General features: G+C 37.6%; 1 protein-coding gene across 1 annotated transcript; it reads right to left on the bottom strand.

Annotated features, from left to right (window-relative positions):
- Nucleotides 1-7500: 7500 nt before the first annotated feature.
- LOC134674871 (uncharacterized) lies at nucleotides 7501-10413 on the bottom strand (the record flags this gene model as incomplete). Its single annotated transcript, XM_063533026.1, has 4 exons — nucleotides 7501-7664; nucleotides 8529-8758; nucleotides 9358-9498; nucleotides 10285-10413. Coding segments are annotated over 4 exons (660 nt in total), but the record flags the coding sequence as incomplete, so codon positions are not given.
- Nucleotides 10414-11724: the final 1311 nt, after the last annotated feature.

Here is an 11724-nt window from a genome sequence, read left to right on the forward strand (position 1 = left end):
TGACATCTATCAATAAGGATATTTAGACTACGTCCCATAGCAGCAACTTTACCATCAAAAAGGCATTTTACATTATGTAACAACAAAAACTTGTTTATTTTTAAATTAATATTATCTCTGAAACTAGGCGTTTTAAAAAAAAAGTTTATAGGACATTTTTGTCTCCAAATATGATCAGGAATACGCTGTTAAAATTATTCGGTTTACTCATGTTACACCGTGTATATCGAATTCATATCGTATCTAGACGTAATATTTGACGTAGATACTTACTGCCGTATTCTAACTTCAAGATATTCACAAGAGACGACACGTTCTAGATCCATTCTAGATACGTTATAGTTTAGATATCAACTAGTTCTCTTTTGCAGCGCAATTCAGGCAACTAATGTCACTTTTACGTTAGATAGAGTAAGATATCTATTAGATGTGAATTTAGATCTCTAAGTCATATCCTGTGGAAATCGTTCAAGAGTATCTCCAGAATCGCACAAATGTAAAATTTGACAGGTTAGATCTTAAACATATCGTATCTTGGTGATGTCTTAAAGATGTCTAATAGATGTCTATTTCATAATCCGAATCGGGCTCCTACTTAATAAATCGCTAAAGGCACAACGCCTTTTTAACTTGGCCGAAGTTGGATAAAGTGGTTTTCTTGTTATTTTACGGAGCCTTAAATGATGACATTACTCATGGCCATGTCTGGTTTTGCAACTGTGGTGTTATACAATTTACATTTTATGTCTGACGCAAAATCGTCAATGCTAACTGCTGACGTATGTATCATGTTTGTGTCAAGCCAAATTACAGAGACATACAGGTTTTCAAAAAAGTTTTACAAGCATACGTCATTGTGTTTTTCCAATGTAATTATTTACCTACTGTAATCAGTTACAAGGAACAGAGGGCCTACCGCGAACCACGTTCGAAGTGTTGCCTCCCTGTCAACCTTACGGACAAATTTACAATTGCGATAAAGAGGCAACAATTCGAACGTGGTTCGCGGTAAGCCCTCAGTACCCCTTGTGTAAATTTCATTCGATAGCGTGACGTGGCGGACGCGTTTGCGAATAAATAATAGTACTAACGTACAGAAAGGAAACTTCCTACAAAACCGAAGTTTGACAGCGGTTCAGGGTCGAATCATGCTATCCCTTTCTAACATATGGCACTATCCCTTTCGGCTATTTAGGGTTGTCAAAATTCAAGTGATTATCTTATCTGTGGTCGTGCGCGCAAAAGGAAGTCAAGTGGTGCCAACCCTAAAAATTGCTCGGAGCAATGCTGAGCCGAGCGGAGCCGAGTTTGGCCGTAGTCAGGAGTTTCGCACCCCTGGTTAAGGGTCATTTTGTGATTTTGAGTTTCCAAAACGTCCCGCTTGGCGCGCTGTTCTATATCCTATACAAAAATGGACATAAGGAAAAAGCAAACGCTCGTCACGCTCCCACGCTATTGAATGAAATTTACACTTTATCAGATTCAGGACAATAATTATCTTTCAATCAATTTTTAGGGTTCCGTATTACCCAAAGGGTAAAACGGGACCCTATTACTAAGACTTCGCTGTTCGTCCGTCCGTCCGTCTGTCACCAGGCTGTATCTCACGAACCGTGACAGATAGACAGTTGAAATTTTCACAGATGATGTATTTCTGTTGCCGCTATAACAACAAATACTAAAAACAGAATAAAATAAAGATTTAAATGGGGCTCCCATACAACAAACGTTTTTTTTGACCAAAGTTAAGCAACGTCGGGAGTGGTCAGTACTTGGATGGGTGACCGTTTTTTATTGCTTTTTTTTTTGCATTATGGTACGGAACCCTACGTGCGCGAGTCCGACTCGCACTTGCCCGGTTTTTTTTAATGACTTGAGTTTCTTCATCATTTGCTCTAAAAAACACAGTGATTATATAAATGACACTATTATCATCAATTTCATTCAATCAGAGATTGAAATTGCGTGTATCTTTCACGTTATTAGCAACACTGTCGTATCGTGATAAGTTGATTTCTAGCAACGTATGACAATCATCAATTATAACCCTTCAAATGGTCGGATCGAAAGCAATAAACTGGCGACCCACCACTCACGGGTCGATGCAAAAACTAGTGAGTGGTTAACGAGGTGTTGCCGTATTTAGAGGTGAAATTGGACGCATTTAAGTATAGTTACGCTATTCTAGCGCCCAAAATTAGGTACAGAAACACACTTGGTATAAAATTTGTTGGTGAGGACCGTTCATTCGGGAACGACCGCCTTTTTTAAGAGGTTGTTTTGTTAAATAAATTGTATGTTAGGTCCCGTTTAATGATATAATCTTAAAATAAAAGTCTTTTTTTGATAATTAAATAGCAATCACCTCCAATCATCAATTTGTTTTATGGTGGTATTCATTTTTAACAAGGAAACTGAAAAAATGCCTCTCTTCCGGAGTTTAATTAGGTCTTACGCCAAATGTATTATAATAATTTAATTGCTTTATTCAAATAGCGTATTTAACGCTGATTATAAAGATATGTGATGTAATATACCTACTTTCAAACATAGAAAAGCGTAAATCGACGATTTTGATCTGCGCTGACCAGACCACCCACCGGGGCCCCGCCACGTGACTGCTTTTGCGCAAATCCGCGGCGCCACTTGACTACTTTTCGCATTTTCACGTATTTTGTGGATGAAACTTCTTTTGTCTCCACACAGTGCACGACCTTTTAGGTATCAGAGGGCCTACCGCGAACCACGTTCGACGCGTTGCCTCCCTGTCACACTTACGTACGATGTTACAAGTGCGCCAGAGAGGCGACACGTCGAACGTAGTTCGCGGTAGGCCCTCAAGATTGGAGATGAACGCTGTACCTACGGCGAGCAGCGCGGTTCGGAGATAACTACCTACAGCCGTAGGCATCATATCAAACAATCCTTCTGAGCCCTACCCATTACATAGAAAGTCAATTCCGAAAGCGGGAATTCCTGAAACTGGCTATAAATCAGTGCCGATCGCATTCCATTCAAGTATGGGATCATGTTTGACTGTTAGGTACGCTAAAAGTGACATTCCATTTCCAACTGCAGCTGCAATACTGTTCATTTTCTATGGAAATTGACAATGACAGCGACGCGTTTCCATAGTAAAATGAACAGTATTGCAGCTGCAGTTGGAAATGGAATGTCACTCTAAGGGTAACGTTCCATTTACAACGACAGCTGCACTACTGTCAATTTTGCTATGGAAATTGACAATGACAGCGACACGTTCAGTACTGGTAGTGCAGCTGCGGTTAGAAATGGAATGTTACCATAACCTCTAGCCGCCCATACGTCAAACCTTGCCAAGCAAAATGAAATTTTATTTTATCAGCACTAAATTCAAATTAGAATGGAACAGAAGACCTTTTTATAGGTCTCTGGGCCGCTACAGGATAACGCGCCTTTGGAGCTGGTTAGGTTAGAACAATTACTTTTCCATTTACAGGCTAACATACGACAAATTGTCTCTACTTTGAAAAAATCTCGTATCTCACACTGCTACTCAAAGTTGAAAAGGCTGTAACTTTATATGCAATACACACCATATTTTTCTAATGACTGACAGAACAATATACAAGTTTTTCTCAAAATATTAGTGCCGAAATATGTTTCAATAACCATTATTGGTAGGTACATTCAATGTCAATCTTAAAATCTAGTTAACAATTTACTAAACGATGTCAAAGATTAACAACTTCCAATAACTTCCGCAACATTAATATATAACCACGTTTTATTTGAATTAGCCTCTGTCCACAATTTCATCCACATTTATTATATGTCATTAATGTCCCCTTCCTTCAATTTCTCAGAATTTCCTATTAAATTCCCACCCCGACGCACCTCCTTAAGGAATTACGAGATTAAAAGTATTCGAATTAAATATCGGCGCGATTCGGGAAATGAATTAGAGATTAACTAGAAACGATATAGTAAATATATATTATCTTTACTATTTCATATCTAGTAAGTCTCTAATTCATTTCCCGAATCGAGCCGTATGTCCCTGTCTTGGCTATACACTTAGAGCATTTAATAATTGGAGTGGCCATTAAGAGCTTACCCCTCTGCCGAAAAACTTGCACAATTGTGCAAACTTTTGTATGGACTGACATGACTATTTGTTAAATCATGTAGAAATAGCAATACATTTGACGTCTCCTCCCCCGCAAAAATCGGCAGATTGTTTCGTAAAGAAAATGACAGCGATGACATCTCCAGTTACTAAATGCCTCTAAGACTATACCGACGCTCGAAAGACGATATGTGGGGGGGGGGGGCTAGGGTCATGGGGGCCAAGTGCGAGTCGGATGTTCAACAATGACTTGTCGGCTGGCCTCTGACTTCTGGCGACCAGAGGGCTGGCCAATATTCCGCACAGCGAATAAATATCGCCTTTGAGCGAGGTATTAGGGCTGATTTACACGGCGAACTCGCATGCAATTTTAGTTACATTGCGGACTGTTGGTTACGTCCAATTCAACCGACCGATCAAAACCCGCAATGTACTTAATAAAACTCGCATGCGATTTCTCGCATCGTCTAAATGAGCCCTTACGGCTAGCCTTCTGGGCATTATTTGAGCAATTCTCAAAAAGTTTGTACATTTCGATCACATCTTAGGTAACAAAAACCGGGCAAGTGCGAGTCGGATTCGCGCACGAAGGGTTCCGTACCATAATGCAAAAAAAAAAAAAAAAGCAAAAAAAAAAAACGGTCACCCATCCAAGTACTGACCACTCCCGACGTTGCTTAACTTTGGTCAAAAATCACGTTTGTTGTATGGGAGCCCCATTTAAATCTTTATTTTATTCTGTTTTTAGTATTTGTTGTTATAGCGGCAACAGAAATACATCATCTGTGAAAATTTCAACTGTAGCTATCACGTTTCGTGAGTTACAGCCTGGTGACAGACGGACGGACGGACGGACGGACAGCGAAGTCTTAGTAATAGGGTCCCGTTTTACCCTTTGGGTACGGAACCCTAAAAACGGAATGTTTCATACAAACTTTCTGGGACATTTTGGGAAATATGGTGGAAGTTGTTCAGGTTCATGTACCAGCATACCAATCTAAGATGTCGTGTAGTGATGATCGAAATGTACAAACTTTTTGAGATTTGCTTATTTAACCTTAACATTTTTCACTTAAAATTTTTTATTAACGTTTGTTTATTTTTCCGTTGTTAATGAACAAAGGCCATAAGTATAAAAAACTTTCACACTTCGATGACATAACATATATTTAGAGGTCAGTGATTCAGTATCTTTCATCATATAAAATTAAATAATAATATTAAGACGCGTTTTGAAAGGTTAAACTACTATGCAAATTGTACTGACAAGGTGTTCACGTGTCTAGATGGCGTATTTAGAAGAAAAAAAGCCGCAAAGTGTTCCTATCTTAGTAAAAGGACGTCCTAAGCGCTGCGAAGGTACTCATTTTTGGATATAGCAACCATTTAAATAAAAAAAACCGGGCAAGTGCGAGTCAGACTCGCGCACGAAGGGTTCCGTACCATAATGCAAAAAAAAAACAAAAAAAAGCAAAAAGAAAACGGTCACCCATCCAAGTACTGACCCCTCCCGACGTTGCTTAACTTTGGTCAAAAATCACGTTTGTTGTATGGGAGCCCCATTTAAATCTTTATTTTATTCTGTTTTTAGTATTTGTTGTTATAGCGGCAACAGAAATACATCATCTGTGAAAATTTCAACTGTCTAGCTATCACGGTTCGTGAGATACAGCCTGGTGACAGACGGACGGACGGACGGACAGCGAAGTCTTAGTAATAGGGTCCCGTTTTACCCTTTGGGTACGGAACCCTAAAAAAATAGTTCAGCCTATAAACGTTCCACTGCAGAACACAGGCCTCCTCTCATGCGCAAGAAGGCTTGGGTTATAGTCCCCACGCTAGCCCAATGCGGATTGGGGACTCCACATACTTACACATTTGAATTTCTTCACAGATGTATGCAGGTTTTCTCACGATGTTTTCCTTCACCGAAAAACTAGAGGTAAATATCTAATGATATTTCGTACATAAGCTCCGAAAAGCTCCGAAAAAGTCATTGGTACGAGCCAGGATTTGAAACCACAACACCTCCAGATTGAAAGTCGGACGTCATCATATCCACTCGGCCACCACCGCTCCTACCTTCCGCAACCTTTTACTTTTATATAATACTTACTAATAGCCCCCTTCAAGGTAGCCTATTGTGACGGACGGGCAACTACAGAACCCTACACTGACTGACATGCTCTTAGCCGGTTTTTATACTTTTTTTGGTTTTATAACAGTAACATGTTTGACGCAGACGATGACGCGGGCAGTTTCTATAGTTTGTCAAAGGACTGTCTCATTTCAATGGTAGACAGAGAAAATCATACTATCTTTGTCTTACCCTGGTACTAGCACCTAAAGGAAAAGGATGAGTATAGTTTTCCTGGTTCTTACTAACTGATAAATTGGTTTGACCAACTATAGCGGTATACAGACGGACTGCAGCCCGACTGCAACTTGTATGGGAACTGCACAGTGTGTCCATACAAATTACAATTGGCTTGCAGTCCGTCTGTACCGACCCTAAGGTTTACGTTTACGCTGTCAACAACTTAGACCATTGTCTGATTTACCTTATTTATTTATTATTAACTTATTTACCTCCAACTACACAAACAAATGAAGTTACAAGTTCACAGGTCAAAATATAATAGGTATCTTTTGTTACGAGTATTGCCGTGAAATCATTTGTTTACCTGTTACAATGTCAACCAGGAAGTTGATCAGAAGACTGTCTTATTATTCTCGGAAATATACAGGGTGGCCAAAAACTAAGTGCATTCCCGTTGCCACGGAGGTATTGGGATTATACTGAGCAATTTTTACTACGGGACCAACTCCGAAATAGCGAAAAAAAATTTGCCTGTTTTATACATTTTGGCTGGCCCATTTTCTATGGGAGGGTAATTTTTTTTTGCTGTTTCGGAGTTGGGTAAAAGTTGCTCAGTATGATCCCAAAACCTCCCTGGCAACGAGAATGCCCTTATTTTTTTGCCACCGTGTAATAAATACAGTGGAGCCTGTTAACTCGTAAAACAGTAAACACTCTTAACTGTTCTTCGGTGGACCTTATGCCTTTTATAATAAAGTCCACCAATGGACAGTTAACAGTGTGGGCGATGGTACCTCGATAGGTGAACTACTCGTTTTGATAGGTTCAAGTTTTATTACAAGATATTGCGCGTTTAAGCCAGTTTTTAAAATATTTGCCAGCCGGCCTCAAATGTATATGTATAATTAATGGCCTGTTCAAAACTTGAAAGCACATCGTTTGCCTAATAATTTTCTGTTGAGCACATTTTTATTTTAGTCAAAACTAAGAGACGAATAAATATAAGAGCCGGATAAATAAAAGACGAATAAATAAATATCAGGCACGTAAAATTTTACGAATAAGGGGTAATTTTATTAATCAACGTTCAAAGTCCTGAACGATCCTGGCATACCGATGAAGTCATTGTGGAAGTCTTTCGGCTTCTTAGACTCGTTGATAGTGGCGCATTGAGCATCTTTCATCCATTCTTTGTGCTCTTTAGCACAAAGAATGTAAGCGCCTGAAGAAAATGTTCTGCAAAAATACAAGATGCAGGTTTTTGATATAGTAAAAACACATGGCACTCGTTTTCAGTAAATAATATAATTATGTTCGTCGCGATAGGTTAAGTTTAGCTTAAGGTTCTGCACTTTTTTGAGCTCAAACCTTTAATGCTCATGTCGAAATTTTGAACCATCAAGATTTGCGAGTCTTTAAGTATCGAAAGTAATCAAGACTAGAATTTTCACAACATTAGTCGCGGACCGCGGACAATAAATAAAGGAAGCCATATAAAGGAAACTCTCCCCTATTCTACCTTCTATTAAGAAATGGAACCAACAAAAAAACGTTTATATTTTTTTTGTGAAATTAAATTACGCGAATGTATTCGAACTTAAGTAATAAATATTTTTCATACTCGTTACTCTACCTTATATGAATTTGATTTGATTATTCACGTGTGGCCGCGGAAACAGGGCCAAAACCAAACTAAGGAACATAAGACATAAACGAACGACGAACCATTAACTTTGATCAGGCGGTTTGATTATTAAAATTAAAAATGTTTATTTCGGACCAAAATAACCCATAGATGTGTTAGTAAAATGCACAATATCGCAATTATGTGTTGTACATCGGTTGACTATTAGAAAAATGTATACCTACCTACTTATGTACTTATCTTACACAACTAGGGCCGCAAAAATATGTGACACGTTCTTATTTGGAGCGCAATAAGAGCGCGTCATATATTTTTGCGGCCCTAGTTGTGTAAGATACTATTGCTGATGACTGTACAATAGTGACAATAGGTATTAGATTTGAAATACCGTGCATTTATCAAATTTTGTGGCTTAAACTAGTTGGAAAAGCTTTCTATTATAATTTTATTAAAACACTGCTAAATTCTTACCTTGCATTTCAGTCAGAGATGGAGCTTCGCCACCCAACTCAACAGGCAACATATTTTTAGGGACATGGGCAAATAAGGTTTCCACGTCTCTGTGTACGTGTATGCGACCAGCCACTTTTGCGGTAAGCAGTGATTTCAAAAACGTTACTAAGGCGTCCGCCGCTTTTGATGGAGTTACTACGTGGATAGCCTTTACACGCATACCGTAACCTTCCTGTGAAAATAAATAATTTCGAGAATATTATATTTATTGTTAATTTAATGGAAAAAAAGGAGAAACAATATTTAGTTAACTTCGAACTTTTATACACGCTAGGAGTTCAAGTCTTCCGTCAGGAAATTTATTTCATCTCAATTTTATATTAATACTTCATTTCGCTAGCAACTATATTATATGCAGCTAATAAATCAAATAGCTTACATAGTAAGGGGGAGGCCTATGTTCAGCAGTGGACGTCTTATGGCTGAGATGATGATGATGACATAGTAACGTCCTCCACCCCCGCTGAATACGAGTTGACTCTCTAGGACTCCCTGACTTAGTCTAAGCATGAGATATAACTATTATTATTTACAGAATATCAACTGAACCGAATGTCAGAAGACCATGAAAATAAAATTTTGTACAAGATTTAGTTTCATCAATAATTACAGTCGTAAATCCATATGTTAGATTATGCGCCGATTATACCCTTGGTATTATCAAAAGGTAGGGTAGATATTTGCTGAGAGTATCGAATGGATTATCCCGAGTTTGAAGTTAAGCGACACATTTATAGTATAGGGTATACTTTGTAGATAAAAGATACTGACCAATATGATTGTTATACAGTGCTGAAGTAGAGTAAAATTCCGAGTAGCAAATGCTAATAATTCTAATAGATTAATGAAGCTGTGATCCAAAATAATTACAAATCCATTTGGGTAGTCATGGGCAATGGCATATTCACATATCTGAAAAGGAGACAAAATTAAGTCAAAAAAGTTATTGAAATCCTTCCATTGCTAAATAAATATTGCCTTCAATTTGTACGCTGACATCAGTGTGTTTGTCGTTCCTTGTCACGCTTTAAACATAACAAAATTCGCAATACATTGCGTCTTAGAATTTTAAAGTGTAATAAAAATCTAAACAAAAATTATTTTCATAAGTTGCTGAACAGCTGTTGGTCAGTTTGAGGATTACAGCCTACGGCTTAATTTATTGCTCCTGTTGCAGGAAACACCCAGTATATGTCACATTGTCATTGTCACTAAAATTACGTAAGCACTTAGTGAATTGCAAGGTTTCGGATATAGTAAAGAAAAAGTAGATTGTTATTTGTGTTATTTTTTGAGCTTGGTATTTTTTATGGCTTATATATTTTAATGTTTAATATTTATTTTATAGACTTATAGACATAGGCTTTCTTGGTGGACAGCATAAGGCCTTTTGTATTTAAAGTTGTACCAAAAATTTTTGTGTTGTAATTGGGAATTTTTATAAATTATTTCTAATCAGAAACACGAGCTTTTTTCATTGTTACTGAAAAAAACGTATCCTCGAAATTTTTGGTCCATTTGGTTACGATTTTCAATACAACCTCCTATGACCCAAGAAATTATGGGGACACTTTTTTATGTATTAGGATTGAACGAGCTCGTGATTCTGAGTGTAAAAAAATGTGTAGAAAAAATATCCCAAAATCTAAAATGCAAGTTGGGGGTACAACTTTAAATAGAAATGCCCATAATACTTACATTAACAATAAATTTGGTGAAGCGTATAAGTAGGTCAGCAGTCAGTGTAACGTCATCACAGAATCTGGATAAACTCACTCTGCAACCCTCTTCGGTCACTTCGGGTAAAAGTACGCTTTGACTTAAATTTAAAATAATATTTATTAATTTTAAAAACACTTTACAAATTTAAATTAAGGTCAATCTGCCCTCCTAAGCTAAAAGGACGTATTTTCAATAAAAATTAAATGCAAATACCGCTTTTTAGCTTAGGAGGGCAGCAAATGTGGCTAATTCCGTTAAGGGGCCTATTCCTTCCACTAGCGTTTTTCTCGAACAACGGACAACAATGATAATTTCGTTGACAAAGCACCGATTGCTTTTAGTTTCAGCAATCAAAAGGAAATGTTTTTATCCTACGATTGGAAATCAAAAAAATATACGCTCGTGGACGGAATAGCCCCTATGACGGAATTATCCACATTAAATTTACTTACTTTTACCATCGCGAATAGACCTTTTATTTTCTAAATATCACAAAATAAATTATTATTCTAGGTGAACTAAATAACTAGTGATCATTAGAGACTTCCAAGAATTTAAAATCTCCTATTTTATACTTCCTCTACTCCTCCTATGGTGTTACAAAAAAAAGTTTTTTGACTGTGTAAGTTTAAACTACGACTAAAATAACCGAAATAAAATAAATTTATATAAGAGAGAGAGAGAGGGGAGAAAAACTTACTATAATTCAAAATCGTTTCTGAATGAACTGACATCAGTAGGAATGAAATATTGGGCCAAATTGTTTTTAAAGTGCAATGCTTCTCGTAGCGTGATTTTGCGCGCTCCACGGATCCTTTGGTGATGACCAACATTTTTTCGTAAAAGGTGTCAGCTGTAAATAATATTTGGTCAATATAATAAAAAAAACCGGGCAAGTGCGAGTCGGACTCGCGCACGAAGGGTTCCGTACCATAAAGCAAAAAAAAAATGCAAAAAGAAAACGGTCACCCATCCAAGTACTGACCACGCCCGACGTTGCTTAACTTTGGTCAAAAATCACGTTTGCTGTATGGGAGCCCCACTTAAATCTTTACTTTATTCTGTTTTTAGTATTTGTTGTTATAGCGGCAACAGAAATACATCATCTGTGAAAATTTCAACTGTCTAGCTATCACGGTTCGTGAGATACAGCCTGGTGACAGACAGACGGACAGACGGACGGACAGCGAAGTCTTAGTAATAGGGTCCCGTTTTACCCTTTGGGTACGGAACCCTAAAAACATTACTTATGTGTTTCAAATTTAAACTGTTGTGAGACATACTACTAACATTGACTTATTTTACGGTTTACCGAAACATGTCGCGCGAGTGACTAAAAACAAGTGAGTCTAAACTGTAAAAATAGTCAAACTTATTTGTTTAATATATATTTTTGTATGTTTCCTTGGATTACAT

Source organism: Cydia fagiglandana, chromosome 20 (genome assembly GCF_963556715.1).
Source record: "Cydia fagiglandana chromosome 20, ilCydFagi1.1, whole genome shotgun sequence".
Lineage (NCBI taxonomy): Eukaryota > Metazoa > Arthropoda > Insecta > Lepidoptera > Tortricidae > Cydia > Cydia fagiglandana.